We start from the raw sequence: 23,968 nt of genomic DNA, 5'->3' as shown, positions 1-23,968 counted from the left end.
AGTATATATATAAGTACCTTATATATATATAATACCTTTGCAGATCTTAGACTTTGACTTAATCCTGGTTTTGTGTCAGATTCCGAAAAACTCGACTACAAGATGTAGATTTAGATTTTTTTACGGAGGTTCGGATGCGGTACGCAAAAACTGGATGACTGAATTCTAAAATTGCGAGGTCGATATCGTTTCTTTGGGTCGTTTCCTGTATCCTCGTCGTTCCTTCGGGAATTTGTGAGTTGGGCAAGGAATTCCCTTTAAGTGCCTAAGAGGCTCTCCCTTGCGACCGGTTCTACTCAGAAACCAAACCTGACCAGAAGCGGAAACTCAATCCCGATCCCCAGCTGGGCTCTTAAGGGTACCAGAATCCCCCCCGGTGATGAAGTCACCGTTGAGTTCTTGGTTCCGTCCAGCGATTCTAAAAGACGTGTACCTCATATGAGAAGACTCAGGAAGCCAAAGCTATAAACACCATTTAACGTTTGGACCGACTTCCATGTTCTTTTGTCTTTGCTTTGTTGCCAGAAAATACACAGTGGTTTTGTGGGCGATACAAAAACGATGGGAAAACACCACATTTGAGTCGGAAAAACATCAAACTGCTTCTTATGTGAGAGTCCTGCAGCGAAATGAAGATTTTATTTCACAAATGGACTGGAGAAAATAAACAAGAGGTTTTTTAAAATAAAAAATGTAAATATAAATAAAAAATTACTAACAAATTATTAATTATTAATTTTGAAATTTTGTTTTAAAAACATTTTAAAATATTTCTTTAACATTCTTTAAAATATTAAAATATTAAAATATTAAAATATTAAAATATTAAAATATTAAAATATTAAAGAAAACAATAAAAGTAAAAAAAAGATGAAACTGCGTTGCTTCTTATGTGAAAGTCCTGCAGCAACATGAAGATATTATTTGAAAAAATGTAAATATAAATAAAAAGTTACTAACAAATTATTACTTATTAATTTAGAAATTATATTTTTTAAACATATATTTTTTAAATTAAAGTATTGACAAAAAATAAAATATTAAAATATTAAAATATTAAAATATTAAAATATTAAAATATTAAAATATTAAAATATTAAAATATTAAAATATTAAAATATTAAAATATTAAAATATTAAAATATTGAAATATAAAAATATTAAAGAAAACAAAAGTATAAAAAAAAGATGAAACTGCGTTGCTTCTTATGTGAAAGTCCTGCAGCAACATGAAGATATTATTTGAAAAAATGTAAATATAAATAAAAAGTTACTAACAAATTATTACTTACTGAAATTGTATTTTTAAAACATATATTTTTAAATTAAAGTATTGACAAAAAATCAAATATTAAAATATTAAAATATTAAAATATTAAAATATTAAAATATTAAAATATTAAAATATTAAAATATTAAAATATTAAAATATTATTATTATTATTATTATAATTATTATTATAATTATTAATTATTATAAAAATATTCTTATGTGAGAGTCCTGCAGCAAAATGAAGATTTTATTTCACAAATGGACTGGAGAAAATAAACTGGCAAGAGTTTTTTTTTTATTTAAAAAAAATGTAAATATAAATAATAAAAAATACTAACAAATGATTAATTATTAATTTTGAAATTTTATTTTAAAAACATATATTCCTAAAATTAAAGTATTGACAAATATTAAAATATTAAAATATTAAAATATTAAAATATTAAAATATTAAAATATTAAAATATTAAAATATTAAAATATTAAAATATTAAAATATTAAAATATTAAAATATTAAAATAAAAAAATATGAAACTGTGTTGCTTCTTATGTGAGAGTCCTGCAGCGAAATGAAGATTTTATTTCACAAAAAATTGTAATTAAACAAAAAACTTTTGAATTTAATTTTTTTAATTTAAAAAAAATTTATTTTTTAATTTAAAAAAAACTTTCTTTCCATGTTTTTCTCTGCTGCCAAAATAAAATTAAAAAAACAATTACAAAAATTGTAATTAAAAAAAACTTTTTAATTTAATTTTTTTAAATTAAAAAAAATATTTTTTAATTTAAATTTAAATTTTTATTTAAAATATTTTTTAATTTAAATTTTAAAAAATGGTGTTTTTAAATTGTAATAAAAAACTTTTAATTTAATTTTTTTAATTAAAAATAATTGTTTTTTTATTAAAAAAAACTTTCTTTCCCTGTTTTTCTCTACTGCCCAAATAAAATAAAAAAACAATAAAAAAAAGAAAAAAATGTTTATTTTTCTTTTCTTCATTTAAAAAAAACCTTCTTTCCCTGTTTTTCTCTACTGCCCAAATAAAATAAAAAAACAATAAAAAAAAGAAAAAAATGTTTATTTTTCTTTTCTTCATTTAAAAAAAACCTTCTTTCCCTGTTTTTCTCTGCTGTCCAAATAAAATTTAAAAAAAAACATTTAAATTTTTTTTTTTAATTGTTTTTTTAAAAAAGAATTTTAATTAAAAAAAACTTGGTTTCCCTGTTTTTCTCTGCAGCCGTGCAATCAAGACCAATCAGGACCTGCTTCCAGAAACCCCCTGGACCAATATCTTCTACGACGACTTCTGGGGAACCTTGCTCACACACAGCGGCAGCCATAAGTCGTACCGCCCCCTTTGCACCCTCTCCTTCCGCTTCAATCACGCTGCGGGGGGGCTGGATCCTTGGGGGTACCACCTCGTTAACGTCGCCCTCCACGGGGCCGTCACCGGCCTCTTCACACGGCTGGCCCACCTCCTGCTGGGAAGGGGTTGGTGGAGCCTACTGGCCGGTTTGCTGTTCGCGTCCCATCCTGTCCACACCGAGGCGGTGGCGGGGTTGGTGGGTCGCGCCGACGAAGGCGCCGCCATTTTCTTCTTGCTGTCCCTGCTGTGCTACATACGGTACTGCAAGCTGCGGGGCGAGGCCGGAGCGCTGCGGCTTGTGGTTTGGTTCCTGGGCAGTCTGGGCTGCGCTGCTTGTAGTATGCTGTGGAAGGAGCTGGGGGTGACCGTGCTGGCCGTGGCGGCGCTCTACGACGTCTGCGTCTTGCACGGACTCAAACTGCGTCAGGTCGTCACGCTTCTCTACAAGGTATGTATTTTTTTTTATTGTGGCTGCCTTTTGTATGCCTTCTTTCAGCCAACGCTCAGATATGATGTAACACACAGCTCAAGAAGAAAGGGAAGGAGGGAAGGAAGGAAGGAAGCTCAGTCAGGAAGGAAGGAAAGAAGCTCAGTCAGGAAGGAAGGAAGGAAGGAAGGAAACTCAGTCAGGAAGGAAGGAAGGAAGGAAGGAGGGAAGGAAGCTCAGTCAGGAAGGAAGGAAAGAAGCTCAGTCAGGAAGGAAGGAAGGAAGGAAGGAAGGAAGGAAGGAAGGAAGGAAGGAAGGAAGGAAACTCAGTCAGGAAGGAAGGAAGGAAGGAAGGAAGGAAGGAAGGAAGGAAGCTCAGTCAGGAAGGAAGGAAGGAAGGAAACTCAGTCAGGAAGGAAGGAAGGAAGGAAGCTCAGTAAGTAAGGAAGGAAGCTCAGTCAGGAAGGAAGGAAGAAAGGAAGGAACTCAGGAAGGAAGGAACGAACAAACGAAGGAAGGAAGGAAGAAAGGAAGGAAGGAAAGAAGGAAGCTCAGTCAGGAAGGAAGGAAGCTCAGTCAGGAAGGAAGGAAAGAAGGAAGGAAGGAAGGAAGCTCAGTCAAGAAGGAAGGAAGGAAGGAAGGAAGCTCAGTCAGGAAGGAAGGAAGGAACTCAGGAACTAAGGAAGGAAGGAAGGAAGCTCAGTCAGGAAGGAAGGAAGGAAGGAAGGAAGGAAGCTCAGTCAGGAAGGAATGAAGGAAGGAAGGAAGGAAGCTCAGTCAGGAAGGAAGGAAGGAAACTCAGTCAGGAAGGAAGGAAAGAAGGAAAGAAGGAAGGAAGGAAGGAAGGAAGGAAGCTCAGTCAAGAAGGAAGGAAGGAAGGAAGCTCAGTCAGGAAGGAAGGAAAGAACTCAGGAACTAAGGAAGGAAGGAAGGAAGCTCAGTCAGGAAGGAAGGAACTCAGGAACTAAGGAAGGAAGGGAGCTCAGTCAGGAAGGAAGGAAGCTCAGTTAGGAAGGAAGGAAGGAAGGAAGGAAGGAATGAAGGTTTCTGTTTTACTGGGCATGCCCTATTGACTATTCTGGTTGATTATAGCGGTGCATGTAGACACGTGATTGGAATATTCCTTTCCATGTATACCATTGCTTTGGGAAAGGTCATTTGGAATGGAAAGATTCCATTCGGAAAGAGAAACATGGCTAATGTTTTTCGGTGACTCTTCCCAGGCAGATGGAGCTCCTACGATTATTAATATCGACTTTTACGTTTGACTGTTTCCACTTAAAGCCACACCACGGTATGTTGATCCCGTACAGTTCCCAAGTGGGACACTGCTTTCATTTCACCTTGGGAGGGAGGCGTCGTCTAAATTTACTCCAGACTCAATTGAACTTGAACAAAAGAGAAACGGGAATGTCGTGTTTAAGTACTAGAAAGAAAGAAGTGAGGTTACGGCTCACAGCGGGTTTGCTTTGCTTTGGGATAAATCAGGAATGATGCGGCTTGTCAGGCACTTTTGGCAACTACAGCTTGTCATTCCGTCGGGAGAGGCCTGTAAATCAGGATCGGAATCCCAACATAACATAAAAATATAAAAATATAAAAATATAAAAATATAAAAATATAAAAATATAAAAACATAAAAACATAAAATTATAAAAATATTAAAATATTAAAATATTAAAATATTAAAATATTAAAATATTAAAATATTAAAATATTAAAATATTAAAATATTAAAATATTAAAATATTAAAATATTAAAATAAAAAGGGATGAAAGTGCGTTGCTTCTTATGTGAGAGTCCTGCAGCAAAAAGAAGATTTTATTTGAAAAAATGTAAATATAAATAAAAAAATACTAACAAATTATTACTTATTAATTTTGAAGTTTTATTTTAAAATCATATTTTTTAAATTAAAGTATTGACAAAAAATAAATGAAAAATATAATAATATTAAAATATTAAAATAAAAGTAAAAAAAGATGAAACTGTGTTGCTTCTTATGTGAGAGTCCTGCAGCAAAATGAAGATTTTATTTGAAAAAATATAACTATAAATAAAAAATTATTAACAAATTATTACTTATTAATTTTGAAGTTTTATTTTAAAATCATATTTTTTATTAAAGTATTGACAAAAAATAAATAAAAAATATTAAAATATTAAAATATTAAAATATTAAAATATTAAAATATTAAAATATTAAAATATTAAAATATTAATCCTGCAAGAATGTGTCAAGATAAGAACTAAAAGCAATAAAAGTAATTACTCTCACATATAAACACACACATAGACAAACAAATACAGCTCATGCAACTGCATTCTCCCCCTCTTAGAGTTGCACGACTCTAAGTAGGGACCCCCTTTCGCTGAATGCATGACTGACAGACCGCAGTGAGCTAGCATAGTCTTTAATTACACAGCTAAAGTACTTTGACATTTAACGCTAGGAATGGGCGAGAGGGTCTTGCTTATCTGATTGTCTTTCTCGGCGAATTATATGTTCAGATTTCAGTTTCATTTGACCACTTTGGCTTCCGTCGTATAAATAGTTGGGAGCCTCTCCCGGGAGCTCCCGAGTACCGTACACATTTAACCAGATTTTAACCGCAAATGTTCTTGCTGCAAACAGAAGGGAAAACGTCATCACTGTCGATGTCACATTTGTTCACAGTAATAGAACACTAAACTGTTTTAGTTCACGGATTTGTCGTAAAAACTGACCGCAGACGGAAATATAAATCCTTCAACTACGATCACGTAGGATTCTAACGATATGTACTGTATACGTACAGCCCAAAAAATCCAATGCATTGAAGCCCTGCCACAAAAGGACCAGCTGTTATTGTTATGTATGTCATCCTGATTGGAAGCTTTCAAAATGAGAAAGGGGCTTGAAATCTTTTTTTTCGTCTGTTAACCAAGGATAACTTTGTTAACCAAGGGTAATCCCAAAAAAATCCAATGCATTGAAGCCCTGCCACAAAAGGACCAGCTGACATTATGTTGTTATGTATGTCATCCTGATTGGAAGCTTTCAAAATCAGAAAGGGGCTTGAAATCGTTTTTTCGTCTGTTAACCAAGGCTACTAACTCTGTTAACCAAGGGTAATCCCAAAAAAATCCAATGCATTGAAGCCCTGCCACAAAAGGACCAGCTGACATTATGTTGCTATGTATGTCATCCTGATTGGAAGCTTTCAAAATATTTGTTTTCCTCTGTTAACCAAGGTTACCTCTGTTAACCAAGGGTAATCCCCCAAAAAATCCAATGCATTGAAGCCCTGCCACAAAAGGACCAGCTGACATTATGTTATGTATATCATCCTGATTGGAAGCTTTTCAAAATGAGAAAGGGGCTTGAAACCTTATTTCCTCTGTTAACCAAGGATAACTTTGTTAACCAAGGGTAATCCCAAAAAAATCCAATGCATTGAAGCCCTGCCACAAAAGGACCAGCTGACATTATGTTATGTATGTCATCCTGATTGGAAGCTTTCAAAATCAGAAAGGGGCTTGAAATCGTTTTTTCGTCTGTTAACCAAGGCTACGTCTGTTAACCAAGGGTAATCCCCCAAAAAATCCAATGCATTGAAGCCCTGCCACAAAAGGACCAGCTGACATTATATTGTTATGTATGTCATCCTGATTGGAAGTTTTCAAAATTAGGGAGGAGCTTGAAATCTTCTTTTTTCCTCTGTTAACCAAGGCTACCTCTGTTAACCAAGGGTAACCCCCCAAAAATCCAATGCATTAAAGCCCTGCCACAAAAGGACCAGCTGACATTATGTTGCTAGGTATGTCATCCTGATTGAAGCTTTCAAAATCAGAAAGGGCTTGAAATCTTTTTTTTTCGTCTGTTAACCAAGGCTACTAACTCTGTTAACCAAGGGTAATCCCAAAAAAATCCAATGCATTGAAGCCCTGTCACAAAAGGACCACCTGACATTATGTTGTTATGTATGTCATCCTGATTGGAAGCTTTCAAAATGAGAAAGGGGCTTGAAATCTTTTTTTTTTTGTCTGTTAACCAAGGCTACCTCTGTTAACCAAGGGTAACCCCCCAAAAATCCAATGCATTAAAGCCCTGCCACAAAAGGACCAGCTGACATTATGTTGTTATGTATGCCATCCTGATTGGAAGCTTTCAAAATATTTGTTTTTCCTCTGTTAACCAAGGCTACCTCTGTTAACCAAGGGTAATCCCAAAAAAATCCAATGCATTGAAGCCCTGCCACAAAAGGACCAGCTGTTATTGTTATGTATGTCATCTTGATTGGAAGCTTTCAAAATGAGAAAAGGGCTTGAAATCTTTTTTTTCGTCTGTTAACCAAGGCTACCTCTGTTAACCAAGGGTAATCCCAAAAAAATCCAATGCATTGAAGCCCTGCCACAAAAGGACCAGCTGACATTATGTTGTTATGTATGTCATCCTGATTGGAAGCTTTCAAAATCAGAAAGGGGCTTGAAATCGTTTTTTCGTCTGTTAACCAAGGCTACTAACTCTGTTAACCAAGGGTAATCCCAAAAAAATCCAATGCATTGAAGCCCTGCCACAAAAGGACCAGCTGACATTATGTTGCTATGTATGTCATCCTGATTGGAAGCTTTCAAAATATTTGTTTTCCTCTGTTAACCAAGGTTACCTCTGTTAACCAAGGGTAATCCCCCAAAAAATCCAATGCATTGAAGCCCTGCCACAAAAGGACCAGCTGACATTATGTTATGTATATCATCCTGATTGGAAGCTTTTCAAAATGAGAAAGGGGCTTGAAACCTTATTTCCTCTGTTAACCAAGGATAACTTTGTTAACCAAGGGTAATCCCAAAAAAATCCAATGCATTGAAGCCCTGCCACAAAAGGACCAGCTGACATTATGTTATGTATGTCATCCTGATTGGAAGCTTTCAAAATCAGAAAGGGGCTTGAAATCGTTTTTTCGTCTGTTAACCAAGGCTACGTCTGTTAACCAAGGGTAATCCCCCAAAAAATCCAATGCATTGAAGCCCTGCCACAAAAGGACCAGCTGACATTATATTGTTATGTATGTCATCCTGATTGGAAGTTTTCAAAATTAGGGAGGAGCTTGAAATCTTCTTTTTTCCTCTGTTAACCAAGGCTACCTCTGTTAACCAAGGGTAACCCCCCAAAAATCCAATGCATTAAAGCCCTGCCACAAAAGGACCAGCTGACATTATGTTGCTAGGTATGTCATCCTGATTGAAGCTTTCAAAATCAGAAAGGGCTTGAAATCTTTTTTTTTCGTCTGTTAACCAAGGCTACTAACTCTGTTAACCAAGGGTAATCCCAAAAAAATCCAATGCATTGAAGCCCTGTCACAAAAGGACCACCTGACATTATGTTGTTATGTATGTCATCCTGATTGGAAGCTTTCAAAATGAGAAAGGGGCTTGAAATCTTTTTTTTTTGTCTGTTAACCAAGGCTACCTCTGTTAACCAAGGGTAACCCCCCAAAAATCCAATGCATTAAAGCCCTGCCACAAAAGGACCAGCTGACATTATGTTGTTATGTATGCCATCCTGATTGGAAGCTTTCAAAATATTTGTTTTTCCTCTGTTAACCAAGGCTACCTCTGTTAACCAAGGGTAATCCCAAAAAAATCCAATGCATTGAAGCCCTGCCACAAAAGGACCAGCTGTTATTGTTATGTATGTCATCTTGATTGGAAGCTTTCAAAATGAGAAAAGGGCTTGAAATCTTTTTTTTCGTCTGTTAACCAAGGCTACCTCTGTTAACCAAGGGTAATCCCAAAAAAATCCAATGCATTGAAGCCCTGCCACAAAAGGACCAGCTGTTATTGTTATGTATGTCATCCTGATTGGAAGCTTTCAAAATGAGAAAGGGGCTTGAAATCTTTTTTTTTTTTGTCTGTTAACCAAGGCTACCTCTGTTAACCAAGGGTAATCCCCAAAAAAATCCAATGCATTGAAGCCCTGCCACAAAAGGACCAGCTGACATTATGTTGTTATGTATGTCATCCTGATTGGAAGTTTTTAAAATTAGGGAGGAGCTTGAAATCTTCTTTTTTCCTCTGTTAACCAAGGCTACCTCTGTTAACCAAGGGTAATCCCAAAAAAATCCAATGCATTGAAGCCCTGCCACAAAAGGACCACCTGACATTATATTGTTATGTATGTCATCCTGATTGGAAGCTTTCAAAATGAGAAAGGGGCTTGAAATCTTTGTTTTTCCTCTGTTAACCAAGGCTACCTCTGTTAACCAAGGGTAATCCCAAAAAATCCAATGCATTGAAGCCCTCTGCTCCATGTGTGTCATTAAATCAAGCTGAGGTGCCAGCAGGCGTGATTAAAGCTCTTCCATGTGCTGGGCTGCTTCCAGGCTACGACTTTATAGCATCCGAGTGCTGCATAGTTGGTCAGGGTAGGTGTGTGTGTGCTGGACTTTATGTGGAAAAACACGCATTTACTAGACTATTTCCTTCATACTGTAGTTTGTAGGCTCATTTTGAAAAATCTAGGATTCTTTGTTATGTTCAATTTTTTATAAATAAAATTAAATAAAATTAAATAAAATTAAATAAAATTGTATTTAATTTAAATAAAATAAATTTTATTTTTTATTTTATTTTATTTTATTTTATTTTATCCATTCCATAGTTTGATTCCACATACTGAAATGCTATGGCTTTTTAACGTAGTCCTAGCATGTAAGTGTTTTTTTTTATTTATTTTATTAAATTGTATGTGTTTATTTTTATTATAATTTATTTTTATTTTTTTTTGTCATGTACGCTAGTTCTTCCGAGATCATATTTCTCCACATTTGTTCACTTTCTGCTTTCCTAATATATATAATTTAATATTTAAGTTTCTTTTGTTTTTTTAATTTTTATTTATTTATTTTTATTATAATTTATTTTTATTTAATTTTTTTTCATGTACGCTAGTTCTTCCCTGAGATCATATTTCTCCTCTTTTGTAGCGAAGTATTAAATAACATTTTTAGCTAATTGGTTATTTTTAGCCTTATGTATTATTATTTTAGCTGTTTGAAGATGAACTATATCAGCAAGTTGAAGTATTTGTGATTTTACAAATAAGGAGTTAGTATGTTCTCTGTAGGCGGCATTATGCATTATCCTTACTGGCCTTTTTTTGCAGTACATTTAGCGAGTGAAGATTGCTTTTATAGTTATTAGCCAGTAAACAGCTACAATTTTAGTTTCCAATTCTAATGAGGTCCAGCCTCATGTTTTGTCATGTGACCAATTTTTCCCACATGGTATTGTATTCCTTGTCAGTCCGGGCCTGAGGCTGTGATATTTTGAGCTCTTTGAAACCATAATCCGAAATCCGATACTTGGACGTGTACCCGAGATGAAAAACAGTGATGTTGATGTTGTCGTGTCAGCAGAAAAAAAAAGTCTTTATCATCAGAGAAAGTCGAGTCGAGACGTTCGTCTGAGGTCATGTTGTCCGCGTCCGCCACGCGCTGACCCGCACTTTGAAAAATCATGTCTGAATCCTGGCACGGATGCAGCTGGGCCCTTAGTGAATGTCAAGCTGACATGCTTTATCTTTTCACACCTCCCATTTTCTGTTCACACTTTGGCTGTTAGTGCAAGGTCACTGCTGGAGGCGTTTGGGAAAGTGTGTGTGTGTGTGTGTGTGTGTGCGTGTGTGTGTGTGTGTGATTGGTGACAAAGCTGACAGGGCTTACCTGTGCTGTGCAGATTCAGATTCTACCGTATAGAACGTTAGGTCCATTAGTCTAGGTTTTATTTCATTTGAACATGCATCAGATTACAATTGAATGCATCCCATAATCAGTTCCCAGTTCCACATGTCCAAAAGGAGTAGGAAGAAGCAAAGCTTATTAAATCCTACCCCTCCATCTGGTACTTTTACAATCAGTAACTGTTACATTTGTTCACTTCCTGCTTTCCTAAAATAATTTAATTTATTGTAATTTAATTTATTGTAATTTATTTTAATGTAATTTAATTTTATTTAATTTAATTGTTTTTTTAAAGAATTTTTATTAATTTTTAATTATTTTTTATTCATTTAAATTTAGCGGGACTTTGAAGCAAAGCTTATTAAATCCTACCCCTCCATCTGGTACTTTTACAATCAGTAACTGTTACATTTGTTCACTTCCTGCTTTCCTAATATAATTTAAGTTATTTTTTTAATACATTTTTTATTAATTTTAATTTTTTAATTATTTATTTATTTATTTAAATTTAGCGGGACTTTGAGGTGAAGCAAAGCTTATTAAAGCCTACCCCTCCATCTGGTACTTTTACAATCAGTAACTGTTACATTTGTTCACTTCCTGCTTTCCTAATATATATATTTTTTTTTTATAATTTTTTTATTAATTTTATTTTGCGGGACTTTGAGGTGAAGCAAAGCTTATTAAATTCTACCCCTCCATCTGGTACTTTTAGAATCATTAACTGTTACATTTGTTCACTTCCTGCTTTCCTAATATAATATATATTTTTTTAAATACATTTTTTATTAATTTGTATATATATTTTTTTATTTATTTAAATTTAGCGGGACTTTTGAGAAAAACGTATTAAATCCTACCCCTCCATCTGGTACTTTTAGAATCAGAATTTGTTCACTTCCTGCTTTCCTAATAAACTTCAATTTTTTTTTAAATAAATTTTTAATTAATTTAATTTTTTTTTAGATTATTTATTTAGTTAAATTTAGCGGGACTTTGAGGTGAAGCAAAGCTTATTAAATCCTACCCCTCCATCTGGTACTTTTACAATCAGTAACGTTTACATTTGTTCACTTCCTGCTTTCCTAATATAGTTTAAGTTTTTTTTATTTTATTTTATTTTATTTTATTTTGATCCCTAGAAATGTATTTTCCTTCGCCCTTTCAATGTCTACATTACGTCTATTTGTATTTGTATATATATAAGATTATAACTAAGATTATAACTAAGACATTTGTTACACAAACTATGACAGGCCAGCAGGGTTTTAGACGAGGTGAAAGGAAACAAAGCCAACACAAGCATGACATTCCTACCTGAGGCTTCACATATGCTCTTCTATGCTCCAATGGCTTCTGCCAGCATGTGATAGATTGGTCCCAGCAAGTGACCTTTGACCTCCGCCACCTGCTTCCTACAAGGAGATACACTCCACTGCTTCTGTTCGGGAACGGGACATTGTCGGCATCATGGAAAGCTATAAATAGAAAAACAAAAGTGTGCTGTGGTTATACAACTGGATATGGAAGTGTGTCTATTTCCTGGGAATTTTTCCGGAATTATTTCCACTCTGCAGTGGATAGAAAAATTGTGGACTTTGGTTGCTCTGCGGCGAGTCCAACCACGGCACACGAAACTAACGAGAGCTTTCCAACCCCCGGACTTCAAAGAAAAGAGTGAAAGAAATGGAATTACCCCAAAATGGAAAAATATCCCAAAGATTGTCTCATTCCACGGGAAGAGTGGCCACTAAGAGCTAGCTTCCCCCTCCAATGAGCTGGAGCCAAAGGGGTCGGTTTCAGAGTCTTGGGGAGACCAGGACACGTTGAAGAGACTCAACTGGCAAGGAAACGAGCCGTGATGTAGCCGGATTGAAGTAGCCGGGGAAGGAAGTCTGGGCTTCCCTGCTGCCCCCGGATCTCGGATAAGCGGAAAAAGATGAATGGATGACTGAGAAACTACAGAGATGAAGCATAAAAAAGTAGGAATAAAAGATGAAAATCATCAGTGTAACATCCCGTCCATCCCCTCCTGGTCATATTTACAGCATCAGTGTAACATCCCGTCCATCCCCTCTTGGTCATATTTACAGCATCACTGTGTAACAACCCGTCCTGGTCATATTTACAGCATTAGTGTAACATCCCGTCCATCTCCTCCTGGTCATATTTACAGCATCACTGTGTATCATCCCGTCCATCCCCTCCTGGTCATATTTACAGCATCACTGTGTATCATCCCGTCCATCCCGTCCTGGTCATATATACAGCATCACTGTGTAACATCCCGTCCATCCCCTCCTGGTCATATTTACAGCATCAGTGTAACATCCCGTCCATCCCCTCTTGGTCATATTTACAGCATCACTGTGTAACATCCTGTCCATCCCCTCCTGGTCATATTTACAGCATCACTGTGTAACATCCTGTCCATCCCCTCATGGTCATATTTACAGCACCAGTGTAACATCCCGTCCATCCCCTCCTGGTCATTTTTACAGCATCACTGTGTAACATCCTGTCCTGGTCATATTTACAGCATCAGTGTAACATCCTGTCCATCCCCTCCTGGTCATATTTACAGCATCAGTGTAACATCCCGTCCATCCCCTTCTGGTTGTATTTACAGCATCACTGTGTAACATCCAGTCCATCCCCTCCTGGTCGTATTTACAGCATCAGTGTAACATCCCGTCCATCCCCTCCTGGTCATATTTACAGCATCACTGTCTAACATTCCATCCTGGTCTTATTTACAGCATCACTGTGTAACATCCCGTCCATCCCCTCCTGGTCATATTTACAGCATCACTGTGTAACATCCCGTCCATCCCCTCCTGGTCATATTTACAGCATCACTGTGTAACATCCCGTCCATCCCCTCCTGGTCATATTTACAGCATCACTGTGTAACATCCTGTCCTGGTCGTATTTACAGCATCACTGTGTAACATCCCGTCCATCCCCTCCTGGTCATATTTGGTCAGACCAACTAAAAGCGCTACACGTCTTGTGTTTCACTGCGGTGTTAAAAAAAACAACAACCAAAAAAAGCACATCAAGCCAAGAATGACAGCATCTTTTTGATACCAGGACATACTGAACACAGCATTGTGTTATTTATGATGAAGGCTAAACCAGATATTGTAATTATAGGTTGATTGATCCACTGAGATTGAGTCCTAGTCCTGCATATGAACGACCTTGACCTTGTCTGCTTCATCTCAACCACCGTATAACGTCTGGGATGCCTCAGGAAAGGAAAACGTACAGAAAGCCGTTCCAATGACGCTAATTCATCTCTTCACAACCGAAATCGAAAACCATAAAAAAAAGCACAATAACGGGTGCATCGTGGAAGCGACCTGGTAGTTTTCTTGTGCACTAAGTCATGAGAAATGTAGAAGGACGCTGAGTGACGTCACTGTGACCTGAGGTGGCACAAATCCAGGCTTTGCAGATCCATTAGTGTTTTCACCTTGGTACTTGAGCAACGATAGCACCTTCATTTATAACAAAACCGCAACACGGTCGCTAGGAACAACATGGCGATAACTTGCCAAAATTCTGACTTACTTACTTTCTTGCCTTAAAATTCACTTAAAAAATAAAATAAAATAAATTTGTGTACACGCTGGTATGCGACGCAATCCCAGAAAATTTAAAAATATTTTTAAATTATATAAAACTTTTCATCTTGCTCAGACAAGGACCAATTTTTTTTGACCAACTGCTTAGCAGTGCTGCCTAAACGTGGGGGAAAAATAATAATAATACATACCCTGCCAGATTTCCCAGAGCTATTTGATATTTCTAAAAAATGATATAAACAAAAAAAAAAAACAGCGTCATGGGATGTTGTTGGCGCCTGAGTAAACATACATTATCTCTATCTGGTACTTTTACAATCAGTAACTGTTACATTTGTTCACTTCCTGCTTTCCTAATATAGTTTTTTTAATTCAATTTTATTTTATTATTATTACTATTATTTTAGTAATTTTTTTTTAATTTATTTATTATTTATTTATTTTTTGTCACGTACCAAAGTCCCGTAAGGAATTATAACGAGTATCCAGGAATAGTATTATTTTTGCAGATTAGGAGTAATGGTAATGGTAATTGTTTAATTACGTTTGAACATGCATCAGATTACAATTGAATGCATCCCATAATCAGTTCCCAGTTCCACATGTCCAAAAGGAGTAGGAAGAAGCAAAGCTTATTAAATCCTACCCCTCCATCTGGTACTTTTACAATCAGTAACTGTTACATTTGTTCACTTCCTGCTTTCCTAATATAGTTTAAGTATTTTTTATTAAATTAAATTTAATTTAATTTAATTTAATTTTTTGTCACATACCAAAGTACAATATAGTGATATATATAGCACGTCATGACCGGTTCAAGACTCTTCATCCTTGTATTTAGCAAACATCAACTGCTTGTATTGTTTCTTGAATTGGCTCATCGTTGTGCATTGTTTGATTCCCTTACTCAATCCATTCCATAGTTTACATACCATACTATGGCTAGCATAACGTAGTCCTAACATAGAAGTGTTTAAATTTGTACTTCTTCCCTGAGATCATATTTCTCCACATTTGTTCACTTCCTGCTTTCCAAATATAATTTAAGTTTTTTTACTGTTTTTTATTAATTTTAATTAAATTTTTTATTTATTTATTTTATTATAGTCCTAGCATAGAAGTGTTTCAAATATAGTTCTTCTCTGAGATCATATTTCTCCACATTTGTTCACTTCCTGCTTTCCTAATATAATTTAAGGTTGTTTTTTTTACTGTTTTTTATTAATTTTAATTTATTTTTTTATTTATTTATTTTATTATAGTCCTAGCATAGAAGTGTTTCAAATATAGTTCTTCCCTGAGATCATATTTCTCCACATTTGTTCACTTCCTGCTTTCCTAATATAATTTAAGGGTTTTTTTTACTGTTTTTTATTAATTTTAATTTAATTATTTATTTTATTAATTTATTTATTTTTATGATTTATTTTTTTTTACGTACGCTAGTTCTTCCCTGAGATCATATTTCTCCTCCCCCAAGTATTGGATGACATTTTTAGCTAATTTGTTATTTTTAGCCTTATGCATTATTTTCGCTGTTTGAAGATGAACTATATGAGTATGATGAGTTCAGGTGTCAATTATCCGTATCCATTAAGGAAATCGTCATTGTTTTTGTATACTGTTCTGCAGTTGTTAGGAATAAAGTTTATAATAATTTCCAGTATACAGTAATACCTCGTTTATTGTGGCTAACTGGTTCCACTGGTGTTCCTTTTTTATAAATGGAACAGTTTTAGTAGCATGGAAAACCAGCCATCATATATTATTGTATGATTCGCTGTCGAGATCTACGAATCGATTCGTCGAATAGTCGAGACACCCCTCGCCTGCCGCGTCATGAATTGCACCTACTTTTGCAATAAGTGCAAAAAGTGCATACTTTCCTTCTATTCTGTCAGTGACTTGCTGAGCTCCGCTTTTTATCCACAAACATTCATATGAATGTGTGGACACGATCCCTGGACTTGGCCCAGTTCTTTTTCTTTATTGGGCACATTGAACTGATTATCACAGTGGTGAAGCAAAACCACACGGCACTCTTCGAGGTGGAAGTCGTGGAAAACATCTTCATCCGCAGTACGTGGTCGTTTTTAAAAAGTAAATTAGTCTGCTATCGTTTTGTTCTTGTTGTTGTTTTCGTGAGTTGAAACGTTTTATAAGAAGCAACACGTGTACCAACATGGACGATTATTATATTTCCAGTTTGTTGTTACGTATGCAGATCCATTTTCATTCAATAAAAGTACTTTTATTTCACAAAACTACATATTTTTTACATTGTAATAGCAGTATTCAGTATTATTTAATACATTCATTAACAAACAACCAGAACTAGACCAGAAGCTAGAGACAAAAAGAGGCGAGGAGGCACCTCGGCAATTAAAGAGAGCACATTTGGTGCAGTTTTAAGCCTGAAAAACTGCTTAAAAAGGTATTAAATTTGTCAATAAATAAACAAATATAACAAGTTTTCATCTGAGAAAAACGACTTAAAATGTATTAAATTTGTTGTGGCATAGTTGTTTGTATTTGGACAAAAATTTGTTTCGAAGTGAAAGTTATGCTTATGCTTTCACAAAAAGCTTTTTTTGTTGAAGGACAGAAAAAGGTAGAAACGTTTTCTAGTCTTTTCTAGTCTAATCTTTCTTTTGGTTTTTACCATGTCTATATCGCTCTTGAAAACAATAGTCAATATTCAAAATGACTATAGACTATGGAATTCCAGAATGCATAAAAAAACAGAACCAAAATTGTAGGTCACCAAAAAAAAAAACACGCTAACTGGGGCGAATGCTAACCAAGGTTCCACTTTATTAAGATGAAACATACCATAAATGTTATATATTAAAGACTAAAATATGTATTTTTTTAATCGTAATACGAGAAACAAATCAAATAATGACTAATTTTGGTTAGAAAAAAGTTATAAAATTATGAAAATAGTCTTAATATGAGAATAAAGTCACTATACTATAGGAAAAAAATGATCACATTTATTAAAATTTACAAAAAGTAGCACGAATAAGTAAGTTCAGGCTAATACCGTATTTTCCGGACTATAAGTCGCACTTTTTTTCATAGGTTTGCTGTTCCTGCGACTTATATTTATTGTGTAGCTGAATAACCATTGTATTAGCATATGTTAGCATGTTCTCTATTCTTTTATTGTTAGAACTTGCCTTCCAAGAGGACGTAATGTCTATTTTGGTCAAGTAGTTTATAAAATAAATTACCCGCAAAAATTGCGACTTATACTCCAATACGACTTATGTTATTTTTTTCGACCTAATTATGCATTTTTGGCCTTGTGCGACTTATACTCCGGAGCGACTTGTAGTCCAGAAAATACGGTAAATATTATTTACAATTTTTGGAAAATAGTCATAATAGTCATATTTATAAAAATTTACCAAAATTAGCACAAATAAGTAAGTTCAGGCTAATACCGCTAATGCGACTTATATTCCAGTGTGACTTCCAAGAGGACGGCCGATGTATCAGGCCGATATTTGCGTTCTTTACTTGAATCGGTATCAGCCGATAAAAGTTAAAATTTGTTATCATTGTAATTTTTCATGTACCGATATATCGTCCGGCCGATATATGCATTCTTTACTTGAATCGGTATCGGCCGATAAAATTAAAAATTTGTTATCATTGTAATTTTTCATGTAAATTCAGGGAGCAAAAGCAGTATCGGCTACAAATATCGGCGCAAGCAAAATCGGCAATCGGCTAAGAGTGATGGAAAAAAATCGTTATCGACCCGAAAAAAAAAACATATTGGAGTTACTGTTTTTTTAAGGATCGACCGATATATTGTCCGGCTGATATATCGGGCCGATATTTGCGTTCTTTACTTGAATCGGTATTGGCTGATAAAATTAAAAATTTGTTATCATTGTAATTTTTCATGTAAATTCAGGGAGCAAAAGCAGTATCGGCTAAAAATATCAGTGCAAGCAAAATCGGCTAAGCGTGATGGAAAAAAATTGGTATCAGCCCGAAAAAAAAAACATATTGGAGTTACTGTTTTTTTAAGGATCGACCGATATATCGTCCGGCCGATATATCGGGCCGATATTTGCATTCATACCTTGAATCTAATTTTTCATGTAAATTCAGGGAGCAAAAGCAGTATCGGCTAAAAATATCGGCCCAAGAAAAATCGGCAATCGGCTAAGGGTGATGGAAAAAAATTGGTATCGGCCCGAAAAAAAAAATACTGGAATTACTGTTTTTTAAGGATCGACCGATATATCGTCCGGCCGATATATCGGGCCGATATTTGCGTTCTTTACTTGAATCGGTATCGGCCGATAAAATTAAAAATTTGTTATCATTGTAATTTTTCATGTAAATTCAGGGAGAAAAAGCAGTATCGGCTCCAAATATCGGCACAAGCAAAATCGGCTAAGGGTGATGGAAAAAAATCAGTATCGGTCCGAAAAAAAAAAAACATATTGGAGTTACTGTTTTTTTAAGGATCGACCGATATATCGTCCGGCCGATATATCGGGCCGATATTTGCGTTCTTTACTTGAATCGGTATCGGCCGATTGTAATTTTTCATGAAAATTCAGGGAGCAAAAGCAGTATCGGCTAAAAATATCGGCGCAAGAAAAATCGGCAATCGGCTAAGAGTCATGGAAAAAAATCGGTATCAGCCCGAAAAAACCATATCGGTCAATCCCTACCGTTTTTCGCGATTTCTGAAACACCGGTTTTGTCATTCCAATGTTTGTTAAATATGAAAACAAGCAAGCTTCTTTTTAGCAAGCTAATAAACCGCTAACAAGGACGTTGTCTAATAACACAACAGTCCAACTTTAACTGAAAATCACGCTAAGCAGGGGTGGATGCTAACCAAGGTATTACTGTTTTTTACAAACATTCATATAAATCGATAAACGCTAATCGTTATCATTCAGCGGGGGGATACTAAGCAAGGCTGTTTTTGTCATCAAAAGCGTTTTCCAGCTCCATTTTTAGTGCTCAAATATGCGGTTCGCACGTGGACAAAAGACCAAAATATGTGCCTGTGGAAGAGCTGATGGGGAAAATGATTCATTTTCATAAAAAAAGCATCATATCATACAATTGCAGGACATGCTGAGACTGTAAAGATCCAAAATCCTTAAGAGGAGACATAACATGTTACGGTGCCAGAACATCTGGGACCTCTTCTCCCAGTCTGCAGATTCCGTGGCGTAGTGGCGTAGTGGTGTCGGAGTGAGTTATCATATCTTGGTGTGTGGCCAAGATGCCAAGGCGGCATTGGAGACGTCTCCAAAACCTTCCTCGGTTGATTTTTATTTTTTTGCTATTTCCGGCCACCTTTGATTGGGCATTGGGCAGACATTTCAGAACTACAAATTAAAGCACTTCAATCCTCCCTCTGAGACTTTTATGATCCTATAATGGTTTTATGATGGATCTCATGTGTGTTGCTGGTCCCGGTTTAATCAACACCAAATGTCATGGTGTTACTGGGATACGGTGGTCAACCATAACATGACACGGCAGATGGTTCGGGGTTTCAACATCGCCGGAGCCATTTTGTGTATTGTAGAAATCCTCCCCCTGAGGACTCGAAGTGGGTTTCGAATAGAGGATAAGGGAATATTAAAGAACCAAATTATAGAATGAGAACCAGGTTGTTTATTCCTGATAACAATCAGACATCTGGGCTTATCTGCAGTCCCTGTATTCCTACAAGTAAGCGGGTCGTATTACAGCGCAGCTCCAAAAAGCACCCTTCCTTAAAGAACCAAATTATATAACGAGAACCAGATTGTTTATTTCTGACAACAATAACTAATACAGACGTCCGGGCTTATCTGCAGTCCCTGTATTCCTACAAGTAAGCGTGTGTTATTACAGCGCAGCTGCAAAAAGCACCCTTCCTTAAAGAACCAAATTATAGAATGAGAACCAGATTGTTTATTCCTGACAACAATACCTAATACAGACATTCAGGCTTATCTGCAGTCCCTGTATACCTACAAGTAAGCTGGTCTTATTACAGCGCAGCTCCAAAAAGCACCCTTCCTTAAAGAACCAAATTATAGAACGAGAACCAGATTGTTTATTTCTGACAACAATAACTAATACAGACGTCCGGGCTTGTCTGCAGTCCCTGTATTCCTACAAGTAAGCGGGTCTTATTACAGCACAGCTGCAAAAAGTACCCTTCCTTAAAGAACCAAATTATAGAATGAGAACCAGATTGTTTATTCCTGACAACAATACCTAATACAGACATCCGGGCTTATCTGCAGTCCCTGTATGCCTACAAGTAAGCCGGTCTTATTACAGCGCAGCTGCAAAAAGCACCCTTCCTTAAAGAACCAAATTATAGAATGAGAACCAGATTGTTTATTCCTGAGAACAGTAACTAATACAGACGTCCAGGATTATCTGCAGTCCCTGTATGCCTACAAGTAAGCATGTCTTATTACAGCGCAGCTGCAAAAATGCACTCTTCCTTTCCCTGCCTGGCCTTTTATACACTCGGGGCTGGAGTCCTGGACCAATCAGCTTTATACTTTTTTTTATTTACAACATATTGCGCAACTGCAGGGTCTCGAGACACATGCTAACTCGCAAACTAGAGAGCTAGCGACCTAAACGGTAGCCTCCAAGTTATTTCCTTTAAACTTAAATAGCCAAAAACTTACCACTTCCACACGGATCGTGAGGATAACTATTAACAGTTATTTAACCTTTAACATGAACATTAATCAAACGTAATATTTTTGCGCGGGCCGCACTAACATTAAACTTTCATATCAAGGCGGGGGCCTCAAAGTAGTGTCCTGCGGGCCACATTTGGCCCGCGGACCGCGTGTTTGAGACCCCAGTTGTGAGTTGGAATTTAAGAACGACATCTCAAAAATGTATGCTTGGGATTACTTTTGATGGCAAAATAAATGTTCTCTGATTGCGTCCTTAAGAGAATAAAAGCTTGACGGAACGCCAAACCGGCGTTCCTTGGCATGGTCGTGAAAAATGGGACATGTTGGAATGCGATTGGTCAGTCGAGTCGTGGAATGTGTTTATTGAGGTCGAGATGACGAAAGGCGATCTGCGAATATTCCGTGGGTTTTTATTCTGTGTTGTTTCAAGTCATTATGGTTCATGAAAATTGACGTTTTTACAAGATCCGAATGAGTAATTATTATCATTATAATTATGTTATATTATCATTCTTGTGTCTATTTTCCTCACTGCAGTTTGATTCTATTTCATGCATTTTTCACATAGTTGGTTAGCATAATATATAGTATTTTTTTTCGAATATCATTTTCAAATTAAACAGCCTCTTTTGTGGTGTCATCATCAATTTCAGTGACAATAAATATTATTCGTCACTGAAAACCTTGAGCCTCCACCGCCATCTTTGAACGCGGTGTATCAGCTGACACATGACTTTTCTGATGGGTTCACTCGGGTTAAAAGCTTTGAACACAAGCGGTGTCGGCCGGGTCCTGTGTGGTGTTTCACCCCGTGACCTCGGTCGCCATGTGGCCCGGCGGCCGTCTACTTGACTTGAGCGAAAAAACAGCCCTGAACGTTGCGGAGACCCAACTCCGACACCAAGATCTATGCAGTTTAGCTTTAAAACATTGACTATTGGATTGACCGATATGGGTTTTTTTTGGGGCCGATGCTGATACTGATTATTTCCCATCACCCTTAACCAATGGCCGATTTTGCTTTAGCCGATATTTGTGGCCGATACTCCAAAAAAATACATCGGCGAACCCACGCGTGTATTTGCCGATACCGATTCAAGTAAATATCGTCCTGATATATCGGCCAGCCGATATATCGGTCAGTTCTTAAACTGTATCTTAAATAGCTAAACGGGCAAAAAACAGTTCAAGGGATTCCTGTCTGGAAATCTTATGAATTTTGGGGAAATTAAGTCATGAATTCTTCTTAATTCTTACTTTTGTATAATTCACAAGTAAAGGCCATTCTGATTCTGATTAAGCTAATCTAACAGTCACTTTTATTGTAAATGCTGATCCAAAATTGGAGGAGAACATTGACATCAAGCTCAGAGTAGTGTTTATATACTGCCGTATTTTTGGTCCAGAATGGATCGGGTATCTACTAAGGATCGACCGATACATCGGCCGGCCGATATATATTGTGCCGATATTTCTGTTCTTTACTTGAATCGGTATCGGCAGTATCGGCCACAATTATCGGCCCAAGGAAAATCAGCCATCGGCCAGGGGTGATGGGAAAAAATCGGTATCGGCATTGGCCCCAAAATAAACATCTGGTATCTGGTCAATGGTATCTGGTATGTGGTCACTGGTACCTGGTCGCTGGTCGCTGGTATCTGGTATCTGGTATCTGGTGTCTGGTATCTGGTATCTGGTATCTGGTATCTGGTCACTGGTATCTGGTCACTGGTATCTGGTCGCTGGTATCTGGTCGCTGGTATCTGGTCTCTGGTATCTGGTCGCTGGTATCTGGTTGCTGGTATATGGTCGCTGGTATTTGTTATCTGGTCGCTGGTATCTGGTCGCTGGTATCTGGTCGCTGGTCTCTGGTATCTGGTCGCTGGTCACTGGTATCTGGTCGCTGGTATCTGGTACACCTTGAAACTGTAAACCACTTCATATGGATGGGAACCACATTGAGTCTTCTTATCTCGTCTGGACTGCAAGCAATCGGTTTTTGGTCGCTGGTATTTGATATCTGGTCGCTGGTATTTGGTATCTGGTCGCTGGTATCTGGTATATGGTCGCTGGTATTTGGTATCTGGTCGCTGGTATTTGGTATCTGGTCGCTGGTATCTGGTATATGGTATCTGGTATCTGGTCGCTGGTATTTGGTATCTGGTATCTGGTCGCTGGTATTTGGTATCTGGTCGCTGGTATCTGGTATATGGTCGCTGGTATTTGGTATTTTGGTCACTGGTATTTGGTATTTTGGTCACTTGTATTTGGTATCTGGTCACTGGTATTTGGTATCTGGTCACTGGTATTTGGTATATGGTCGCTGGTATTTGGTATATGGTCGCTGGTATTTGGTATCTGGTATCTGGTCGCTGGTATTTGGTATCTGGTCGCTGGTATCTGGTATATGGTCGCTGGTATTTGGTATTTTGGTCGCTGGTATTTGGTATTTTGGTCACTGGTATTTGGTATCTGGTCGCTGGTATTTGGTATATGGTCACTGGTATTTGGTATCTGGTCGCTGGTATCTGGTATATGGTCGCTGGTATTTGGTATCTGGTCACTGGTATCTGGTCACTGGTACCTGGTCGATGGTATCTGGTATCTGGTATATGGTCGCTGGTATTTGGTATCTGGTCACTGGTATTTGGTATCTGGTCGCTGGTATTTGGTATCTGGTCGCTGGTATTTGGTATCTGGTCGCTGGTATCTGGTATCTGGTCGCTGGTATTTGGTATATGGTCGGTGGTATTTGGTATCTGGTATTTGGTACATCTTGAAACTGTAAACCACTTCATATGGATGGGAACCCCATCGGGTCTTCTTATCTCGTCTGGACTGCAAGCAATGGGTTTTTACACCCGAGAGCTTTTGTTGTTGGAGA

At 36.7% G+C, this 23,968-nt stretch overlaps 1 protein-coding gene across 1 annotated transcript in view; it reads left to right on the top strand.

Annotated features, from left to right (window-relative positions):
• Window positions 1–23,968, top strand: part of tmtc2b (transmembrane O-mannosyltransferase targeting cadherins 2b) — a 115,726-nt gene that overhangs the window by 42,430 nt on the left and 49,328 nt on the right. Inside the window, exon 2 of the mRNA XM_058086234.1 lies at window positions 2,513–3,089. Within this exon, the coding sequence (XP_057942217.1) occupies window positions 2,513–3,089 (577 nt within the window). The remainder of the gene's footprint in view (window positions 1–2,512; window positions 3,090–23,968) is intronic.

Source organism: Doryrhamphus excisus, chromosome 11, assembly GCF_030265055.1.
Source record: "Doryrhamphus excisus isolate RoL2022-K1 chromosome 11, RoL_Dexc_1.0, whole genome shotgun sequence".
In the NCBI taxonomy this organism is placed as follows: Eukaryota; Metazoa; Chordata; class Actinopteri; order Syngnathiformes; family Syngnathidae; genus Doryrhamphus; species Doryrhamphus excisus.
Note: the sequence above shows the minus strand (reverse complement) of the source record. Positions and strands in the feature narration are given on the sequence as shown.